The sequence below is a fragment of the Triplophysa dalaica genome, chromosome 20 (assembly GCF_015846415.1).
Source record: "Triplophysa dalaica isolate WHDGS20190420 chromosome 20, ASM1584641v1, whole genome shotgun sequence".
Classification (NCBI taxonomy): domain Eukaryota; kingdom Metazoa; phylum Chordata; class Actinopteri; order Cypriniformes; family Nemacheilidae; genus Triplophysa; species Triplophysa dalaica.
In genome coordinates, this window is record NC_079561.1 from 17210846 (window position 1) to 17234845 (window position 24000).

At 36.2% G+C, this 24000-nt stretch overlaps 1 protein-coding gene across 3 annotated transcripts; it reads right to left on the reverse strand.

Moving 5' to 3' along the window:
- Window positions 1–585: 585 nt before the first annotated feature.
- Window positions 586–22840, reverse strand: mical1 (microtubule associated monooxygenase, calponin and LIM domain containing 1). Of its 3 annotated transcripts, none has more exons than XM_056733147.1 (24): window positions 22809–22840; window positions 18015–18309; window positions 17722–17929; window positions 17056–17163; window positions 16845–16940; window positions 16301–16456; window positions 16107–16207; window positions 15467–15724; window positions 13774–13889; window positions 13273–13396; window positions 12973–13045; window positions 12650–12797; window positions 12385–12567; window positions 10573–10684; window positions 10117–10197; window positions 8729–8912; window positions 7617–7687; window positions 5024–5804; window positions 4801–4913; window positions 4378–4485; window positions 4040–4133; window positions 3450–3540; window positions 2997–3070; window positions 586–1932 (listed from the first exon to the last, which is right to left on the reverse strand). In XM_056733147.1, exons 2-24 carry the CDS (start codon window positions 18273–18275, stop codon window positions 1733–1735), a joined length of 3741 nt encoding a protein of 1246 aa, XP_056589125.1. In that variant the 5' UTR covers window positions 18276–18309; window positions 22809–22840; the 3' UTR covers window positions 586–1732. The 3 variants fall into 3 exon arrangements, with proteins under 3 accessions (XP_056589125.1, XP_056589123.1, XP_056589126.1); XM_056733145.1 differs by having other exon boundaries at window positions 22711–22814; XM_056733148.1 differs by lacking the exon at window positions 22809–22840 and adding an exon at window positions 19809–19828.
- Between the last annotated feature and the right edge of the window lie 1160 nt (window positions 22841–24000).

Below are 24000 nucleotides of genomic sequence, written 5' to 3' on the forward strand. Positions count from 1 at the left end.
TCTCAAAATTGACTCCCATAGTAGGAAAAATACAATGATAGTCAAAAGTGCCAGAGAACTGTTTGCTGTCCTACACTCTGTCTTCTTTTAAATCCAACGGAACAAAAAATGATTAAGTTATTTTTTCTACTATGAGAGTAAAAGGGGGGTGAGATCTGTTTGGTTACAAGCATTCTTTCAAATATCTTCGTCTGTGTTCATCTGAACAAAGACATTTATACACATTGGTGAGTAAATGATGACAGAACATGACTTCTGTAGGAGTGTGAATGGTGTGTGAAAACAATAATCATGAACAATACACAACATCCCACTGCTTTCAAAAACTAATGGTGCCATCTAGTGGTGGGATGTAAAAACACAACATGATCTGAACAGCACAACTGTTCTAAGATTTCTTTCTCTTCTTTCCAGTTTTCATAAGTATATATACGTAGACTTGACGTAATTGTTTTAATGCTTTGAATTACAACCACATTTTTCTACTTATAAGTTCTCATTGAAGACAAAAAATTCCTGATGAATCATACCTGTGCACCGTAATACTTTTCACAGCATTAAAAGACATCAGAATGGAGACTCATAAAGTGCTTCATATTTTTTATTAGCATGTTAAGTGAAAGAATGTTGCCCAAAAAAACTACTGATGTAAAAAGAATACAAAGAACGAGGGACTAAAAGTAAACAGTACACCCCTGTACCCAAAACACGACCAATGATTTCCTCTAGAAACTAATTTTAAATGATCAGGGTCTTGAAGATTTCACTTTATTAAACACATGAAAGTTCCAAAGTATCAAATAAATGACTTTATGGGTATTTCAGTAATGTGTCGCAAAGATACTATTGTATATGTGGAGGCTGTGTCCAGTTCAATCCTGACCCCCTTTTGCACAAAAAAATGAATTTGTCAAGTATTACATATAAATACTTTTAAATAATGATATGCAAGTATACAGAATCCCACATATAGATATATATATACTGTATATACGGAGACCAAGCCAGGCACACATATTTGCACCCTGAGAATCAAAACTGTGGTCATGCAAAAAATATCAAAACAATGTATTATAATAATATTTGATGTTTAATGATAAAAGCACAATAATTTGTGTGGAAAAAACATAATACATTGCACAAAAGCCCATATATAATATCTTTATGTTGCAAAGCTGTGATACATTCATAACTGTACAATGCAAGTGCTGTTGAAGATGGTCGTATCATCTGGGTGCAGCATCCGTTTTCACCATTATGTTGAATATGACATCATGTCGATATATTGTTTACTATATATAGGACTTTCTAACAATTGTGAACTTGATAGACAGCTCTTCTAAAAATGAGACGTAATTGTAAACGTCAAATGTTACACAACTGTGAGCTCTCACAGCGACACCCGGGTTTGTGGAAGTCTCATGCAGGCAGTAAATGTCGACCCGATTGTGCAGTTTCAGTACATTCTGCACAGTTTTCATAATCCATTTGTTTCTGGACAGCGTCTGACACCTGCATTTCTCAGGGTTTAGTTCCAAATCCACACCTGTGGACGCAGGATGGTTCTACCTCCTGACATGTCTTTGGCTTTAAAGGAAACAGATTTTCGCTTTGCCACGTGTGCATCTACGCCGGCACATTACAAGGTGTGTTGATGTAATAGCTGTAAATCATGACCTTTCCGAGTATGTTTAGGCTCGGCAGTTTGAATGTGTGTGTGTGTTTGGGTCCATCAGGCCCAGTGCACCTGCGTTCCAGCAGTCGAATGTCTCTTGGATTCTACTATTGAATTTCCCAGAGGCTCCTCGTCGAGCTCCTTCAGTCTCTTCTCCTCCAGGAAGGACACCAGTGAATTCCTCATGTCCACCACATCCAACATCTCCTGCAGGATCTTCTCCTCGTGAGCTTGCAGCTCAGGACTCTTCTCAGAGTCTGCACACAAACCAAGCAACAATAAACACAGGTCCTTATACATCTATATAAATAATAAAGAAAATCCCTGTGTTGTGGAAAAAAAAAAGAGTTCATGGACATTTTATATAACCCCCATGAAAAATACTGCAGTACACTTTAGTATTTACTCAATATAGTAAAGTGCTCTTCAATTCTTAGAATTCTTAGACTTTCGTGTTTTACTTACTTTAGTAAACTTTACCTGTATCTTATCTTATATAGTATACTACAGTGTTTACTAGAGTTCATCAAGTCCCTATAGTTAATCCTACAGAATACTATAGTATACATTAACAATGTGTAGTTATTACTACAATATATACTAGTGTGTATAGTAAAGTACTCTGCGGTTTACTTTAGTAATAATTACAGTAAACTGTTGTAAATTGTAGTACTGTATACTTATGCAATAGTTTACTATAGTAAATACTAAAGTATACTACAGTGTTTACTAGCATTCATCAATTCATTATAGTTAATACTATAGTATAGGTTAGTATATTTTGTAGTAATCACTACATTTACAATGTAAAGCACTACACATCACTGCACTACACATCACTACACTAAATGTAAATCACTACACATTGTTATTGTGTATACTATAGTATTCTATGGTATACTTAAGTATTTATAATATAAAACGGTTATAAATTGTAGTACTGTATATTGTTACAAATTACAGTCATACAATTAACAACAGTTTACCACTGTAAATACTAAAGCATACAGCAATATTTTCTACAGTTTTTCAATTTAAGATACTACAGAATACTGTAGTAAACAATAACAAGTGTTGTGATGACTATAATATGCTACAGTTTACTACAGTATTAACTACGGTTTACTATAGTAAATAATAAAATATTCTACAGTGTTTTGTGGGAAGTACTTACACATAGTTGAGATGTTTAAAGAGGATTAACAATAAAATGCTAAAAATACTGCATAAATACACTTAAAAAAGAACTGTGATACCAATCATCTCTTCATTTATTATTAAATGATACTGTAATAAAGAAAATAATAATGTAATGTCGCACCATCCATCTCCATGTATCTCCGTAGCTCCATCTCTAACATGCTCTGTTTGTCTTCCAGCTCCATCTGTCGAGACCTTTGAAACACAAAAACAACAATCAGACAAATTAATTAGAGTATTCCGCTGTGAACCCAGCCTGTAATTTAGTTTAATACAGAGGAACCGAATGAGCAGAGCAATATATGCTAAACACATGCAAAGCGTCATCTTAAATAAATGAGGCCACTCCAAGCATCATCTGAAGCATTAATGCTTGTCAAAGACATGCAGAAGAGAGGTTGCCAGGGGCAACAAGACTACGAACAGGTTTTCAAAGAGATGCGTGTGTTTTTCTCTTAACAGATGCAAAAATAAAATAATGCACCTGATAAACACTCAAGGTGGCTTAAGCAAACGACATGTGTTTCAAGCCTTCATTTTAAAACGGCAGAGCTTTGATAAACATCAGACTTACGCCACCATCAGATCAGACTCCTCTGAGAGAAGAGTGTTCTTATCCTGGACCAGCTCCATCCAGTTTTCTATTGTTTCAGAGTCACCTGAACCTAAAACACACATCCAATTAAAACAGACCTGTGTCAGACTTACATTCATCATTTATTTAGTTTAATCTTTCCTTTAGCTCATCTGCTGGCCCGGAAAGGGACATTTGGTTATTATGACATTAATGGTGTTGTGTTTCGTTAGCCAATTAAATGAAATGTTGCCTTTTCCCTTACATACATGAAAAAATACTTTATTACAGTAAACCATTGTAAATTGTAGCATACTGTAGTACTGCATTGATGACAACATAATATTTATGTATACTATGCTGTATACAGTACAGTGACCGGATTATCTGTAGTAGATCTTGTAGTATATTAAGTATTTACTATGGTTAAACAGTATAATCAAGGAATTTCACTAGTTTACTAAGGTAAATACTTTAGTATACTACACAATTCTTTTTAACACAATGGAGTGAAATGATTTATTTAGCAGGTGGTTTTGTGTCGGAAAGTTTGATGTAGTTTGTACAGGAGATGGATGAGATGCTCATACCAGCCTCTACTCTCAAAGCTCTCTCCAGCTCTACTCCTTTCTCCTCCAGATCTTTAAAGGTCACTTCTATCTCCTCCAGCCTCCTCTGAATCGTCTGCATGTGTGTCCGAAACAGGACAAAATGACAAACGAGGATGGAAATCAAATGACGCAATTTAGTTTTTTGCTATTTTACTATTTTAAGAGACCAGAAGAGCAAACTTCTAATAAAACATTCATCAATTTCACCCATTAATTTAGTCTTCGTATTTACAAAAAAAGCATAATTGACTTTTCACAGACTCAGTTGTTCAGAATGGATTATGCTCAATGTTATGGATGAAAATGGTTTTCCATACCTGGGCTTGTTGGAAACGATGCATTTCGCTCATCCTGGCTTTGCGCTCCAGGGTTCTCATCTTCATCAGGTCTCGTTTCTCAGCCTCTGAAATCTCAAAATCAGCTCCCTAAACACATAAGACACACACACATGATGAGACATATCACACACAACCCTTACTCACAAAACTAGAGACAACAATTTCACAATCTTAATTTGTTGAAATAACGGTCTAGATATGATCTGACAATAAAGGGAAAGTACACCCAAAAATGAAAATTCAGTCATCATTTACTTCATTACTAAAGATTTTTCAGAGAATGTGGGAAACAAAACAATTCTGGGGCACCATTGATTTCCAACCTCGATTTTTTTCATTGTTGCGTTAACTGTATCTTAAACTACAATGTGGACTAAATCACAATTGTGACAAGAATTTCACCTTGCAATCCAGAAAATGATCTTCGGCTTGAAGATCCTCATCGTCCTCTTCCTCATCATCATCCACAACTCCAACGTCATCTTCTGATACGTAATGGTCCAGCTGGGTTTGTCCTGATAAAGCAATTCACACAAAACTTAGGACAAATACTCAAACAGTTCAGACAAAAGCCAGAATGTAAACATGAGACTTTAGGAGGTAAAGTGTGTTTTGGATATCAAACCTGTTGGTCCGACCCGGAGCACACTGAAGCGCTGTTGCAGCCTCGGTGATGACAGATTCCAGGGTGAGAATTTGGAACGGATCTTGCCGTGTTGTGATCGTGCGGGGACCGGCGGTTCGCTCTTCCTCCTTACGCACTTGCGGTTCCGTTGCTCTCGCAGGTTCTTCCCTGCCACAGTTCCTCCGCTCCAGTAACCCTCCTCCTCACCTCCTTCATGCTGCTTGGAGGAAGAGGATGTTGACGCAGCGGAAGAAGAAGCGGGCGTCTCGGAGTCCGAGTCCTGACTGAAGCTAAGGTTGAGAAGACCGGACTTCTCGTCTTGGCTCAGCTGAAGTCTTCGCAGTAACTGTTTGGGTTTAAAGTCGAGCGTGAGGTCATGATGGCCGTTCTTGTCCCCAGACGATGGAGTTTCTTCTGTCTGCTGGTTCTCGAGGTCTTGGGGAACTATGTTATGGACCGTGCGAGGTTTGGGGAGCGGAGGGTAGAGTGGATTTCGGGAACTTCGAGGGGCCGGCACTGGAACTGCCTCACTGCCCTCGATGTCTTTGGACTCTGGCGGGCTCTCTGGAGGATTGTGAGAGATGTCTGGGTTGGATGACGGTTGGTCGTCCTGATCTGTATGGGCTGAGCATTCTGTTGATTCTTCAAAGTCAGGATCAACAGAGATTTTATACGAGCCTTTTCGCCTGATTGATATATGCGGCAGAGGGGATTCAGTTCGCTCATCACTTGTTGTTGTTTCTTCGTTCTCTTTCTCTTTAATGCCGTGCTCAGCATTAGCCTAAAAAAAATTTGATCAAGGACATGAATGCACACATTTCTGGACGTAATATGGTGTAAAAGCTGTAAAAGTTTGCCTCTCTATTGCGATCTCTGTTAGAAACATACAATTTCAGGTTACTTTACATGCGTTGAACTAACATTTCCTATGAAGTCGTTAACTTTTAAATGACTATTATATGCTAACTGTTGTGAACGAAGGTAAGGAAACCGTTTTCAACACTGATTTTTTAAATACTTGCTCAATAACTGACTTTTTTTTAACAATAGCTTGAAACTGCCATATAAAACTATCATATCATACAGCCTTTACAATGCTATTTCAGATCTGATAGCACATGTAAGACCTACCAGAAAACAACGTTTTTAAAGCATCAACTCTTTTAAAACATTAGTCTACATCTATTATATTATATAAAAGTTCAGAACAGTTCATTACTTAAACCAAAATAGAAACGTGAAGAAACACTGATTTATATGTTTTCATAAATATTCATGTTTTACATGAACTATTAAAAAATGATTAATGAAACTTATTATAAAGTGCTTGACCCAAAAACGAAATGTCCCATTTAATAACTGTACAAAAATCTACTTTGTACCACGTACCATTAATGCTATCAGACGATAATATCATTTTAGTTTGATAGTTTTTATGGCATTTGGTATTCAAGGTTTATACACACTACACCATCGTACAGTTACAGTACTACGAAAGTGTCCAAATATTTGATGAACAGCAATTGAAAAAATTAACAGATCTTCACAATTTCTTTTAAGTTTTTCTGAATTTTCTTTTATAGGTAAGTGTTTAAGTAAATATGTTTCTATTTGCAGAAAATAAAAACAGGTCAGAATAACAGAAAAGATGCTCCTTATTTTTTCAGATCTCAATTATTTTAAAGAAAACAAGTTCAGATTCATTTTTAAGCAATACAACAGTTAAATGTATTATTTATTTATCATAAAGTTTTTATGTGATAACCTGGATTTTTAATCACAGTTTTCATGTTATCCGGTCAGTCTTTCACATTACTTTTGGATGACTTTATGTCACTCCTGAGGTTTGATTTTGTTAATTACATAAAAAAAATATTAATTGAAAATTTGGAATGGTCTCTTAATTAATTCTGCAGCTGTATATTTCTTATAAATATAGGTGATATATGTTCATACACAGAAAAAAATAACTTACTAGAATTTACAGAATATAGTAAATCATACTTATTAAATAAATTTAGTTTTTGTTAAAATATCAAGTAAATGTTACTTAAAGTAAACAAAAAAATTAAGATGAACAAAAACATGTTAATCTTGAAAATAAATCTCCTAATGCAGTCAGATACAAACCATGCTGAGACCTACAGATCAACGGCCAAGGTAGTTATATCTACAAAAAATTATTTATGCAGTCTCAACACAAAATAAATAATTAAACCTTTATTTGACCAATTTAAATGGGTTTAACATAATAAAACTGAGTTGGTCTTACTTTAATTAATATTACTCAAACAAAATAATTAACAAACAAAATTTGTAGATTTTATCCCCAAGATTTTTACGTTATCCTAACTCAAATTTTTTGTTTAAAACAGGAACATTATTATATGAAGTATATTTTAATAATTTCTGTTGATAAAATCAAATAAGGCACATAATATTTTTTTCAGTATACTGTGTGTTAATAAACAAAAAATAACGTGTTAACACCCTCAGTCCAACATCCACACTAAAATAAACATCCTGCCCAGCAACATCACAGCTGAGATCAGGGAGTAAATAAGAGTCTCATTAGTTGTAATGTTCTTCATACCTGTGAGGCTCTGCGAGCTTCCTCATCCTCCTCATCCTCAGCTTGAGAGTGTAGCTCGCAGTAAAATCTCCCTATGGACACATCAGATCTCACATAAAACACTGAGCTCCGAATAAACAACACTGCTGTCATTTCACACCTTCAGTTTGAGCTGTAAAAGGAATGATGTAAGATTCTATATTTTAATCCGTGATCTTTCTTAGATCTTCTATTGGTTTCAATCGTGCCTCATTTTGGTTCAACTTGCTTTATAAATAACGTTTGGATGTGTTAGTGCTATACATGCATTTCTCAGCAGAAGGGTGAATTCTCACGTCACCTTTCTTGGGGAAAAAAAGCTTGCTTATATAATAAACATGATGACAGGTTCTAACAGATGTTTAAAGGGATTAAAGAGAGAATTCTGTCATCGTTTTTGTTTCATGCGGTTTAAAACCTGTATATATATGACCCATTCTTAAGTGTAACGTAATGAGAAATGTCTCAGTGGTTTTGTGCTCAGACGATGGAAGTCAATAGGGGTCAATGTTGTTTGGTTACCAACATTCTCCAAAATATCTTCTTTTGTATTCTGCAGATGATAGAATGTACATTTACAAGCTTTACTGCTTGATAAATGTAATTTAAAATGTGATTATATTCAACTGTTACCACTGTGACCTGTTAAAACAGCACTCCACACAGATTATGTAATATTTTACATTACATCACAAGTTTTGTTTTTAATATATAAATCTGACATTTTTATGATATTTACACAATGAAAATAATTATAACCTATGAATAAAAGGTTGGAGTTAAACCCTGAATCTGTAATATAAGATCATAGTTTTTAAGACATTTCTCGATCTTTTCCTTTTTATTTACATACTTTCTGTTGTCTGGTAAACTATATAAGCAATAACACATCATAAAACAAGTAAAATCACACAACAACATATCAGAACTTTGTGATTGTCCGACTGAATCCCAGCCTAGCAAATATAAACCTGTGATACAAGTATAAATATATTTGTGAACATTATAACGTTCCTTCAATAAGACACCGTAAGTATATCTGCAGACTATGATCTCATTTCAAAGGACTTAAAGTATGTTTAGGTTGTGCTCACCGGTGTTGGAGTGGAAGGTGTATCCGCCCTGCCGAAGGGTGGAGCTGCACAGATAACACTTGAAACAGCCCCGGTGGAAGAACTTTCCCTCAGCGCTCCCTCTCTCCAGCACATAGAGATGCTCCTGGCAGAAATAACAGAGCTCGCTGCCGCTCATATCTGGAGACAACACGGGCGTCACAGGCTGTGGAAGAGGAGAGGATTTACATTAGGCAACATGTACTCTACAACATTCTTCACTGTTACAATTTTGTATTTAAAGCTGCAGTTGCAACTTCTTTGCTTAAAAATAAATGTAAAAAAATCTGTTTTAAAACTATATTTATTTCTATTCTAAACCGTAAACTTATAACAATGATGTACAAGTTGAGCTGTCGGGTACGATTTTGTCAGTTTGTCATTTGACTTCAACACACATAAAGATAAGAACCTAAAGTAAGCTACAATTTTGTTTAAAACGGAGATGACTAAAGAGAGGCAAAAGTTACAGATTCCAGCTTTGAAGTCCCAGTGATCCGGAAGTTTCGATTGTTTTCACTTCTGTATTCTAACACATTACCGAGTGCAAAGGAGAAGATGAGTGGGTGTGGCTTGCGTCTTTCACTGCGAATTGATTGGATGTGTGAAAACAGCTGTTGCATTGATTTGGAAATGAAACTGGCAGCAGACTGACAGTTGAAGGGGAGGAGTTAATGGATGCCACGCCCAGAGCCATTGAGAAAGAGAGTCGCGTCAACTTCGTTGACTCCAATGGAACATTTTTTTCACAGCAATGGTGGTACATGGAGGCTCTCAATATTTCCCCGGAAGTTACTGGATACACATAAAGCTGCGACTAAACAGACCAACTGATGACTTTAAACCCTTTCATAGATGAAAGCCATTAAATTTATAAAAAAATGAAAGAAATAAAGCATTTAAAGGGAAAACATAACTTCCTGGAACTATCTGAAGGCTCCGTGAATCACGTGAAGCTCCAGCGTTTTAGACTTTGATTGACAGAACTCTTTCTCTCAATGGCTCAAAAGCCGTCTAATTTATGTCATTTCAGATGGATAGTCATTTCAAAGTGGAAGTGGATTTTCAAATTTTACCTGAAGATTATGAGGGTACATGAATTTTAAAAGGAAAATGACCCACATTGATAAGCTATTTAGTATGCTTTTAAGCTGAAATATATCATTAAAAAAATGAGAATTGTCATTTTTTATTTCACTTGGACTTTAAATCAGTGTTCCAAATGTTGAAACCAATCATTTTAATTCTTTAAAGAAGGCAAATCGCCTAAATAAATGTAAAATCTCTCACATTACTGTGTGTTAACATTCACAGCTTCGCAACAAAAGCTGTTGCATCACTTTATTAAGAAACGACATCTCAACACTTACGTTTTCCGCTTTCACCTCACTGCCTTCTTCTTTCTCCTTCATCTTCTCCGTTCCTGATCCACGTTTTGATGTCAGTCGTTCCTGCGGGACACACGTCACATGATTTCATTTACAGCTCAGGTTGCATAATGTGTATACAGCATGGCAGAAATAAACAATGATTTCATCTCCATTCTGCACTGCAGACAGAAAACTAACACTTGCGTCTCTCCGGCCTGTACGCTGCTTGTTTTGTTCGTTTCATTTCACAATGCGTTTTGTCATCGTAGCGACAGCAGGGAAGTAATTGGCTTTTGCAAGAGCCGTGTGTGTGTGTAACAGGGCGTTTGATGCTTTCTTTAATCTTGTGGTTGGTTACAACACAGCTCATCGCACGTGACTTCACGCTCCGTTGAACCCAACATGCCACACGTGACCTTCGATAGACCTGCTGATGTGATGCATAAGTTTGCGTACCTTGCGTCTTTGGAGGGAGTTGTGCTTGAGTTTGTTGATGAAGAACACAGCCGATCGGGTTCTGGCGAGAGATAGGCTCTTGTTGTGGCGCGAGAGACTGTTCGAGGGATCTGAGGACGACAGACAGGATTACAGAAGAGTGAGGTGATGACAAATGGAAAGTGATCGCGCAAATTAATCTACCAGAAATGAGTTTTTTAATTGCAAAATGAAATCATAAGCAACTAAAATTAGGTTCAAATCACACTGTATATTCAAAACTACAAAACCCACTTTTTAAATTTGGTTTATTTTAAACCGCACTTTATTTTGATTCTTTTAGTGATAAATATATGTTTATATTAAATGTTACTTTTATTTTTTAAATATATTGAAATAATTAAAAAAAATATATATAAAAATATTTTAAGTAGATTATGTAAAGAATAATCGTAAAATATTTAATACATAATATATAAATATACATATTTTAAAAATATACTGTATATTTATATAAAATGATTTCACAGTGAAATGCATATTTATGTAACTGTGTATGTGACAAAAAAACATAAATCTATAAATATGAATTCAGCAAATAAATACAAGAGAAGGAAAAAACAAATCAACATTAATTGTTGTTAAATTCTACAGTGAAAATGAATAAATATTTACCAAATTGTGATGATCAAATCATAAAACACTACAACAATAAAAAAAAAACACTTTAAAACATCTCATAATAAAATTGTGTACATATTAAAGACTTGAAAATGTTTAAAAGTAAATATTCAAACCTTAAAATTTGTGAAACGCAATATTTGTATTTCAACAATTCTTTCACAGCAATATTAAAATTGCATAAATACATCTAACCAAAACCCTAACGTGCAATTAATTAGCATCAAAACCAAAAATCTAAACATAATCAGTGAACGATAAATACAGCAAAGCAAAAATCTATTCAATATAAATCATTTCCTACCTAATAAACCGGAACAGACAAGAGTTGTCACATTCAGTATGAGGTTTACATCGCTGCGTTACCGATGGACTGTATCAGACCCCACCCCCTTCCCCAGAATACACACATCCAGAGCTTATACTCGTGACATCTCAACCAGAAGCTCATCTGCGTGAGATCCCCTCACAAACACAACGTCTGACACGTTGAATCTTCTCTGAACGCTGCCACGGCTCTCCAGCATGAGAGGTGTTGTGATCCTTGTGGATCAGCAGAATACTGAGACCCCGGTGGAATCAGAGCCACTCCCACCGTATGACCGATATGAAGCAGATTTCTAAGCAGCGTAGAGCGTTTGATGCTGCAGCCTCTGCTGTCAGACAGCAGCAGTGCATGCTGGGAACATCTCTTAAAGAGACAGCTGCAGTGATTTCAGGAAAATGTGGCTACTGTTATCATTTAGAGATTATTTGGCAAAACTGAATGAAAACAAGCTCATCTGAGATATAATTTCAAATGTGTCGACATGTGAAAAAATTTACATATCACTGGTTTTTGCCAACAAAAAAATATAATAACAAACTCATTGGTTATGAGAACCAATGAGATTTGACGTTATCTATGTGTAGTAAATGTACACGAGTGTTATTTTTATAAAACGTTCAACTGGAGAAATAAAAGCATACACATTTGCCATGACATGACAATGAGTAAATTATGAGACATTATGAGGTTTCTCTCGCATACCTTAAGGTCTAATAAATATGCTAATTAACCCACATATACTATGGTAAATTCTACAGTTTTAAACTTTGGTATTTGCATTAAACACGGTGAATTGTGCTCCTTTCGTTTACCTTCCGCGTGTCTTCTCAGTAAGGGCGTTGCGGATCTGCGTGAGGTACACCACCATTGAAAGCTGATCAATTTTACCGCAGCTGCTCATATCGCTGGCACGCATGACAGGGGTGATGCCGTACTCTTTCTCCAACAGGTCAAAGGCCAGCTGGTTGTTTTTAGTGGCATCAAATTCACCCAAAGAGGACATTTCACTGAAAAATAGATATTTGCACATTAACTGTGACGTCTCTTCACCCACACAAGTATCTTTGAGTTATGTATTTCTCCTCTTACAGAAGTTCAGGTCTGAAGTGGTGGATGAGAGCGCAGAGAGCCAAGCCGGACCTCCAGGATTCGCTCAGATCTTTCACCCTCACGCAGTCGTACCCGCCTGTGTTTCTCTGACACCAGGACAGCAACTCCTCCAAACGTCTGATGGACTCTGAATCACCCAGAATCAGTTCTTAAGTTCACTGTAAACCCGGTGTTAGCATGCATTCACTCTCCTACACATTAATCTTTATAGACTAAAAGAAAATGTCGCTTTTCCATAATGCTCAATTACGGAGGACTGAAATGGAAACACATTTCATACCACGGTACTTTATGATCTTTACCTTTTTTGGGCTTTGGTTTTAAAATGGGTTTCTTGACATCTTGGTGTTCCTCCAAATTGTACAAATGTTGGACCTGCAAAATGACCAAAACAGACATGTACGTGTGTGTTTACCTTTAAACACGTATCTGGGGACAACAATAGACGTCTATGGCAGTGGTTCTCAACTCCGGTGTTTTATATCAGAGTTGGGGCTAAACTCTGCAGGAAAGTGGATCTTGTGAGCCAGAGTTGAGAACCACTGGTCTATTGTCTACATTTACATCACTCAGTAAATGTGTGTGTGTGTGTGTGTGATCACCTGTTTGGGTTTGATAGACAGCTTGAGGTTTGGGTAACGTGTGGACGGGTCAATGCTGTATGCTTGGTAATTTTTGCTGGTGTTTTCAGGGGTGGTCTGTGAGAGTAACTGATACACACTCTCCCTGTAATATATTGACACAGCGTTTTTATGTTTTATTTGACACATTATATGAAGAGCTTTATTCCAAAATGAGATCAACTTTTTAAAAATCATGTTTTTATTATGATATCATGTTTTATTGTGTTAGTTAGCTGTATATTTTGAGTTACTATGGCTTAAATCATCAGAACAAACAGAATGCAGTTTGATCGATATTAATTGGAATGTACAATAAAAAAGTTCTCTCATTTTGAAAACATACTCTTCAGATATACATTTACACAACATATCCTGTCATTTTCTTCCTCATTGAAATTATTTTATGGATAAAGGGATCGCTGCAGTGAGTATTCATGAAGCATCTCATTCACTTGGTGAAGGTAAAACGGTTGGTTATACCTCTCAGCCAGAACTTGCAGGGGCGGCAGACCTTTTCCCCAGTTTCTGACCATCCATGCAGCATCAAACGAAGCCAGAAAACCACGAGCGATCCCTGTGCCCAGAGGCCAAAATGGCTGGAAAAGATTTAAGCTTGTGAAACATCTTTACATGAGCTGATAGAAATAGTGACACAACGGCAGGGGCGTCGCAACCGTGGGGGATGTGGGTGTTTTAACACCCACACTTTTCCCGGTGAAAGGGTTAAACACCCGCACTTTTTTTGCAGTTTTTCAGCAGTTTTGTAAAAACGCCTTACAGCAGTCGCTCCAGCGTTTCTCTTGCCGCACTGTGTCTGCGCTCGATGCGGCTGCTTCCTCTCCCCTCCCACTCAAACAGAACACCGGCTTTGAGTGTGACCGGATGGTGATTGGCTGTTCTGCCTTAAATCCCGCCTCTCTTGGTGTGTTATTTATCGGTTAGCTCGTGCTGAAGAGGCGGGAACGGTTATGGTTATTTACGTCTTCCTTTTCCAGCGACTTTGAATGAGTGTTTATGCTTTCGAGGTTTTTAAATAACCTTGATAGGTGTTTGGGGAGATGTTCTGTTTATGTTTTGTTGATATGTCGAGTGTTTTCTGAATTATATTTAGTTTTTAGACTAATGCTAATTGCAAATTGGGATATTGTTCAGAAATAGCTAAATTCGGTTATTTATGTGGCATGCAATGTATAAAGTAACTGTGATGAAGAAGGCAGGGAATAGACGAGGAGGAGGGACAAATTGTCCTTGTTAAGCAGTGTATTTATGGGTTTATTGATTTTGATATTTTGAACATTGCTTTTTTTGTTTAGCTGAATACTTTTGTGGATACTTATCTATTATGTTTGATTGTACCTGTTGAAGAACTATGAACGAAAAGTGTTTATTATTTTAATGTTTAAAAACAGAAAATTGTTACATTATTTATACCTCCAGAGAAAAAGCTTTGTGTGGGCGTTTTTTATATCTCCCCTTTTCAAGGTGCAAGTAAGCAAACTTTAGCGGTCACAGTCACAGTCCTGTCAGACCCATGTCACTATCAAGCTTTCCACTGTCTTTCCCCCCTGGGATCATTATAGTATTTCTGATTCATTAGCAAGTCTACTGTTGTGTATTTTCACAACAGAGTTTTGACTTATTTTCTCTGTGTTCCGAATGTGTATTTATACTTTACTAGTATCACACATTTAAATGGGAAGCTTTTTATATCTTGTATGTTATACCTTTTGTACCTTTCTGTCATTACGTTCAACGTTTTCATTGTTAACAAACAAAACAGATCCATCCCCCGCACTTTTGAAAAGTTTGCTACGCCCCTGGGTAATATGAAATATACAGTAGAAATACAGTGAATTTAGAACTGCGGGACCAGTAGTGAATTTTTTCACAAAATAGCAGCTTAAAGTGATTTCCGACCAACTGACATTGAACTCAATGTATGGTGCATTATGCTCAAGCTTTTATACGTATATTAAAACCTATTTTCAACTTTTGCCAAATTATTCTGTAAAAAACAAGTTTAGTGTTTTCTCCATTTTGAACCATATTCCTCATACTCCCCAAGCACCCAATGCTGTCTCCATCACAGACATAAAATATAATTTTGGATCTCACTGTATGTTATACATGTATACTATATATCCAGCATTGTCCAAGATCAAGACAAACAAACCTCGACCAGACAGTCACCCACTAATCCGATGAGGAGCCTTTTTCCTTTCCTCTCTTTGACCAGAGAAGCGTTCTCTGCTCTGTGCATGGATGTAAAGTCAAACATCGCTACGTCCGGTTGGCCCGCGTAGTTCGTTGCGAATTCCGGGTCCGGCAGCATGTGTTCTGTGGAGAAGTCGGCCGCGTCGTAGGCGTACAGAAGCAGAGCCTTCTGGTTGACGTTTGACGGTGCCAGCAGCTGGTTGGCGTCACTGTAGTCCTGAGGAGGACATTTTGGATCAAGATTTTATCCAAGTACACTCAATTTTTTATAAATTGTTTATTAGTAGATGAACTCAAATTCTTACAGAGATGATGTGAGACCTAAAAAATTTAAATCTATAGCAGGGATTTAATATAGTGTTGTTTAATCCCACCCGTATGATCTACAAAATAAAGATCGCTGTGACAGAACACAAACAGCAACTCTACAGTTATTCCTGTGAGAAAACAACCACAAGAGAGCCCAGGAACACTATGTGAAGATACACAAATGTGTTTGTAAGCTTACATCCTGTAAATCAGTTGAAACATGTCTGAGTTGTTCTCACCCACCCTCCTTTTAAGCATGTTAAAGGCTCAAGTATATCTGTGTGTGTTACCTGCTTTATTACGCCTTTCTTCAACAAGCTGGCTTTCTTTGCAGTCATGACAAAATAGTGCGTTTCATCTTTGTAGTAGACAATGTTTTCTAAATCAATGCCTGAGGAGAGACAGATATTAGACAATGGAAGAATTCTGATGGGGAAGGACAGAGATCATGTGTGTGTGTGATCAGGACGTGTGTGTGTTGTACCCGTCTCAGCTTGCAGCTCTTGAAAGAATTTCTGGTTGTATATCCGTGCGACTCCACTGATCTCAGGCACTTGAGCTTCCTCTTTAGAGTGATGGTTGATGAAGTTTGCCGTAATACCGATAGCCAGTTTTCCCCTGAGCTCCTTTATCTTAAAGCCTGACAAGACAGAAAAAAAACAGCGACTATTTTTAAAAAGGACACTCCAAGACCGCACACAGAAAACGCTAAATTGACATTTTAAATAATGTTCTTCATATAAAAACGTCTTCATATATGCATAGATTTTAAGTGTGCATGCACCCTGTGTCAGTAGAATGTGACAGTTTATTTTTTTTATAAATCTCAATATACTAAAAGTTTAAAATAAAATACAAAAAATGTATAATGTGTATTAACAAATTTGGCTTTATAGAAAATACATTAACGATTAATATGCATTCCATCAGGCCCCAGGTGTTTTGATACAGTCACTACTTTACAAAGTGACACTGCAATGCAGAATTTACAGAACTGTCTCACGTCTGTGTGTACGTTTGTTTTTTACCATCAGGCACGTATCGGCCTCCACCGGCTGAAATAAAAACATCAAACTGAAACTCAGAGGCTGGATGGGACTTTGGCGACAGATCCGCTCTCCATCCTGTGTGGTAGAAAGATCACATGAGTTTGCGCATCTTTCAAAAGTGCCATCTAAGATGACACATACAACAACACACTGAAAAGATCAATTTGAACAGAAAAGTGTCGTTTTATACCCATGGTTCCTGATGGTTCGATCAGACCTTGAAAAGACACACCTGTGTGAACCTCAACTCCCAAAAGCAAAGCCATCTTTAAGAGAATCAACTGCAGCTGACGGATACCTAAACAAACACAGACATCAAACCAAGAATGATCTATATAAGAGATAAGCTATGTTCTAAATGTAAGAGTCAACACCAAAACACTAGTAAACAACAAAAGAGATTAAACATATTTTTTGGATGACTTTTTTCTAGCTGATAGTTAAATAATTGACAACCAATCAAAACTAAAATATCAAATTTATATAAATGTAAAACACTACACATTTAAAATGTAAAACCGCAGTGTCTGAGCATAAAATAAACATACTGTTATAGTCCATAAGTCTAGACGCTAATATAAATAAATACAGTAACTAAAAAATAAAAGAATAAATACATAAATAAATAAAAAATAAAAGTAAGAAACTAATAAATAAATAACATTTTTTATTTTTTTTACAGATTGTATTGTATGAGTTAAATAAATATATTACTACATTACGGTAATTTTCATTTTCAAATGACAGTTATAACAATTAGGAGGTTTGGCACAGAATCTTCTTGTCATAAAAAAGCAAAAAAAGTTGTAAAAAGTGATATTAAATGAGATTTATTTTTTCTGTTGAGGACACTTACTGATGTGATCGAGGGTGCCAGTGCAAAATCTTCCGTAGAATTTCTTTGCGCCGAGGTTGCGCAGATCGCGGATGGTGTAGGGCCACAAGTGCAGAACATTATTCCTGGCAAAAGAGCCTCTTTTCTCCAGTACGACTACCTGAGCACCCAGCAATGCCAACTCGATAGCAGTCCTCAGACCACAGGGGCCGGCACCCAAAACTAAACACTGACACACACAAGAAGACATTACAACCTTCTCCAAAAGATTACAGACAACATTAATGATGAGGATTTGTGATTGTTATTTGTACCTTGTTTTGGCGACAGACGTTACCCTGTCCATAGTCTGGATGTGCGGCTCTCTTATCTATCTTCTGCCAAAGCTCTTTGGCCTTCCAATAGTTCAGTCTGTCCTTCAGTTTGCTGTAGAAGTGCTTGTAGTCTTTGGGGTCTAACTCTAGGTGGCGACAGAGCTCGCTGAAGTTCTGCAGGGCCTCTTTGCAAGTCTGGGCCTGGCCGAATTTATCAAACAGAGCGTGGCTGGGATTGACAGGGTCTGACTGGTTTGCCATTGTGAGGAGAAGCTACTAGAGCCTGTTGGATGACCTACAAAGAAACGAAAGAGAGTTTACAGAGGGATTTTAAATAGAATACAATACAATGTCAAAAACTCATTCAACCAGTCAAAGTATTGTTTTCAAATCTAAAAACAACAGACGTGACACATAAACAAATGCAGGCAAATTAGTTTTAATGAGAATTTTTTTTACTGAAACTGAAAGGAACTTGTGTTAACCACATACAGCCCAAATATGTATGTACACAAAGACCGGCGTTAAGCTATAAAGATTACAGCATGAAGCGAAAGTTTTAAGATTTTTTTTTTTAAAAACAAGTCAGTCAGGTAGGTTCACAAAATAAAAAAAAAACGCTCTAATGTACCATTATAAAGGAGATAAAGGAGGCTAAAGGGTGAAAAGTTTATTGGCGTGAATTAAACACAGTGGAAAATGTTGTTGTGTTATAATGTGACTCATTTACATCACTGCATTAGAAGCAGGACTATTTTCAGACGACATGTGCTTCCCTATATAAAAATATGTCTGCGTTTTGTTCAAAACTGTTCATGCAAAAACCATCAAGCAAGCATAAATGACAGTTTTCACAAAGCATTAATAATGTTTAACGCTTAGTTCTTTCACACAATAGAAACTTCATTGTAGAACAAGCTGCCATACAAGCAAAATCACATTCAAACCAATCGAACACATATAAAAAGCAAAAGTACTTTCAAAACACTGTATTCAGTAACATCACAAAATGCAACTACTTTGGATTAAACTACATTATATTCCACCAACATTTTAGCAGACTTTTCCGTTGTATTGACATATGTAGCAAGCAGAGATTTTTTGTTCATTCAACTAAATGAATGAAAAATCTTAAAACAACAAGTTCGTATTTGTCGTTTTTATTGTCAAAACAGGTTTGTAAAACCACATATTACTGATATCAAAAATAGTAAGTTAACACAAAAAAAACGGAAATGTGTTTCCTTTGCGTTTTTGAAAAGTTTCATGTACACGCGACACCGTTAACAAAATGATCTGCATTTAACTTACACGGCTCCAGGAAAACAACTAAAAACTATTTATTACGCATGCCAGGCCAGTGGATGGCGATGTTGCGCTGTAAAGAAACACTATGTGCACACATACGAACGCACTGTTTTAATCTTAAAGCAGTTTTATTACACTTTGTCGGCGTGGATGTGCGTTTATAGTAGTGTGCTGGCTCTGCTGGTTGCTGTGGTGCAGTAAATCTACATGGCTGGAGGCTGCCATTATTGTTTGGGAATTACTCGTGCATGTCTACAGACAGAACGCGTCATGCACATCATCGTTTATGAAAAACGCCACCTTCAGAGTTTACACGGAAACGATAGTGCAGTCATTTTGAAAACTTGCACTTTGAGAATCTTTTTCAAAAATTCACGTTTCTTTAAAAAACTTTTTTTGTCTAATCTCTCTTGAGCATGACATCACATGACAGATATTAAAGGGCTAGTTCACTCAAAAAATGTAAATATTTTATCACTTACTCACCCTCATGTCAATTTAAACCGGTATGACTTACTTCTGCGGAACACAAAGAAGTCATTTTGAATGTTTGTTATCAAACAACATGAACTACCAATGATGCCACTGTATATAGTAAAGACAAAACCATTGACACATTTCTCAAAATATCATCTTTTGTGTTCCACATACAGGTTTGACACGAGGGTAAATAAAAGATGACTTTTTAGGGATATACTATACCTTTAAGACTGTTTGTTCAAGTGAAGTTTATAACCCTAAATGGAAACTGTTGCAAACAGGATGTGATGTTTTTTGCACATTTTTTTGCACTTCTCAGCTTCATATGATGTGAGAAATCACCTGTCTACAGCACAAATGGCAACAGACAAGTTTACTACATAGTGTAATATTTAATAAATGTAGGTTAAGTTATAGTGTTGCTTGCATTATAACAAGGATATTTCAAGAATTTGATTTTGGTAATAAGTTTTAAATGCTGAATACATGCTGAATCCATCACACCTACAGTATAACATTGGTAGTGTGATAAACACAACATAATTCAGCATCCTTTAGAGGTGACAAACGGTCCTGTGAAACCGCACTTACATGACAGCAAAAGCACATGACTTAAAGACGTTCGGTTCCCTTTATGTTTGAAACCTGCAATCAGCGTCCTGTGTGCCAACAGACAGTTTATATAAACTCTGTAATGCTTCCTGGACGCCTCGCGATCACACAGCATGAAACACACACAATAATCTTTTACACTTCCAGGAAATAAACACACAAAGTCTTGTTCGCATTAACAAACGGTAGCCTGCTGGCTGAAAGGCTTTTAACCAATCACTTGACAGCACACTGGGCTTGCTTTTATTGGCACATAAAGGCCTCTGATATGGTTAACAGATGTCGGGCGTTCAACGGAACATAAAGATATTTTTCACAGATAAAAAGTGCTCTAACCAGAACATCACTGTCTGTAAACTGTAAAAGTAGTTGACAAATAAACTAACAAGGAAGATGAGCCCCTCTTATGCTATTTTATATTATAAATATTAACAATTTAAAATAATATAATATATAAATAACGGTTTGTTTTAAACAATCTTGATGTCACAACATAGGACACATGTACGGTTTATTTGTCAACTACTCGTAAAACTGTAAAACATATTAGTCAAAATTACAAGAACAAATACCAATATGAGATTAGTCGTAATAGCAGCGATAGAATAAACTCTTATGCTTTACTTATGAAGTATGTTAAGAATTTGATAGCCTATTTTCTTTGCTTGCTTCTTACATCACTCCAAACACATTCACATCCAAATTACGACTTTAATCTCATATTGCTCCAATTTTACTCTTGTAGTTTTGACTTTTTTTACATGATAGCTACATTCTCATTTTTTATGTGGCATTAGAACGCCTTCAATAATATACGTGCCAAACACTGACATCATTTACAGTTTAAACTGCAATTGCAAACCAAAACACCTAAATTCAAAAGTTAAGGAGTCAATTTTTTTTAACTCATAATATTTCTGTACCGCAACATTCACTATAACGTCAATATGTGACTTTCTTGGGACACGAACCCATGGCCTAACAACTAAGCTCCAGAGCATGCATATAGAACATGTACATAAAGTGTAAAACTGGTTTTACCGCGAATGCGACCTGAATGGTTGCGCTATAAAGACCTCAATTTATATGGATTATATAATTTTACTAGTGCACTATCACACACACACACACACACAGATACTCATGAGAGCTACCTGCTATCCCTTTAAAAAACAACAGAAATTCATTCCTGGTGGGCTCATTAATCACTGATAGTATATCTGCTTCTTAAAACAAATAACTGAACAAACAAGAAAGTCAAGTATAGCTTGTGACAGAACTAGATGTTGTTTCAGTTTTTCAGATCTAGATGTATAAGATGATGTCCTACACTGATGTGTGTCAGGTCATAAACTACACAATCTCAAAGCCGAAAAATTATTGAGAACAAGTTTATGGTGTAATCTTAAACACAGACAGTAATATACGTGAACAAAGAGTAAAGTTCTCTGATTAGGAGTAGATTCAGAACAGTAAATACTAAATATATGTCACACTGATCATTTAAACTGAAAGTGCAGTCATGATATAAATCCCCATGCACACTTCCATTCAAAGTCATAGTGTGTTCGTCTCTCTCCAGTGTTGTACATAGTTACCCAACTCGACCGAATGTGTAGGTCATTGTCAACTGTACGATTTTTTTAACACCCGGGGGCTTTTATCTCAGGAAACAGGCTTTGTGTGGCTTTATGAATTTGCAAACACTGCAAAGCCCGTCACATGAACAGAATATAAATGGCCAAAACACACTTTCTTCTTTCTCCAAATAACAATCACACAAAACAGCAGTCCAGAGTTATGTTCTTCACTGAGAAATAAAGAAACACAGGAAATGAAGCAGTGCTTACAAAACAGTGCGATGATGAGGAGATCATCCGGAACTTTAAACGCAAGCATTCTTCAAATAGTATGATACTTTAAAACACACATAGGCAGTAAAAAGTCCAATAAACATTGTGATGACAAGTTTTCCAATGACTGCCACAGTTTATTACACTTGAAGTTACTGCCACATATTTTTGTAACGTTACTTTTATCTGACGGTGATAACTCTCGATATCTCTGCATCACATGTATAAAACACTCATTTCCTATATCTAACGTTTAACCAATTTGCAAACTACTATGTATCCGAAAACCTAGTTAGTTTTAAACCTAAATTTACCATCACATCTTGTCGAACACTTGGTCAAAGAAGTAACGTATACGCTTCTGCATGTTACTTCAGTGTCAACAAGGCAAGACGCCTTTGCCATGCTGAAATTATAAAAACAATATCAAATCATTACATTACCTTTATAAAGCGAGTCTTTTGAGGGAGCTGCACACAAACAAACAGTTCTTGTGCTACTTCGTTGTATACTGTGTGTCACAGCACCGATTTCGACTCACCTGAGGAAACTCCTTTTTGGTTGAAGGAACGCCATATGAATATTCATCACGTACTGTGACGTTTACCATCCCTACTTTAAACTAAAGGCGTGGCTTATGAATATTTATGACATACAGTAACGTTTGCTTGGAAAGCACATCTGATTGGCTGAAAAGCAGAAGTTTCACTGTATAAGAAAGCTTGTAAGCCTGCGATTTAAGAATATCGTTCATAAAATGTTTCTTTGTTAATATTCCGGGGTATTAAACTTCAACCAAATGTAGGTATAATTGTTTCTTTTGTTGTGGCTTTTTGCTTTCTTCTTCCCGGGTTTGTTTACCTAGCTGTGTTTGTTTAAGCTTAAATTAAAGGTCAACTTACTGTAATAAATGAGATAGGACCTGGAAGGTTTTAAAGCAATGTGGATTAATTTATTGTTCATTAGACAGGCCCTCATCATAGTGGGATTCGTAACTACAATTTCAGTGCAAGGAATGCTCAGTAACCCGCACATTTTATTACACCAACCATTTTTACGTTTCGAAATTATATATTTCCGATGTTGCCAAAGGCTTGTCGAGAGGCAGGATGTTTGTTTTGATGTTATTTTCGACCGAATATATTGAGTTTCCAGCACCAGCATAGTTCTGTTGATTTTTTCAAAGTTTGTAATAAAGCTCAATTCATATAATGGCAAAGGAAACGTTATGAAAGAGTTAGTTTCAAGTTGTTGATACTACGTTATAATATAATAAAATAAAATATAGTATTTCAGTTATTAAGTCCTTTTTCTTTATTCTGTTTAAAAAAATAATAATCACATCTCTACATTTATAGATATATCTAAAAACAGTAGATGGCGCTAGAGGACAAATAACGTGCTTTCACTGAACGACGTTTTCACTGTTTCTTATTTTACATTGGTGACTTTGTATTAGTTCTTCTATTGTGCTCTTATTGTGTTACAGATTATTTTGTAAAAGTATTAGGACACACTAGAATCTCATTGCATTAGATGCCAAAATATTAAACCAGGTGGTATCTCTTTTAAAGAAAGCTATCACAAACACACTTTTAAAACAAAGATGTTCATAGTTTATGTAATTAACTGTAATAATAAATAAACTTTTAATAGAAAATAAATGGATATTTAAAATGTTATATAATGTGCATGTGTCCCAGTAACACAGATGTGTTTTCCCAGTGGATAAG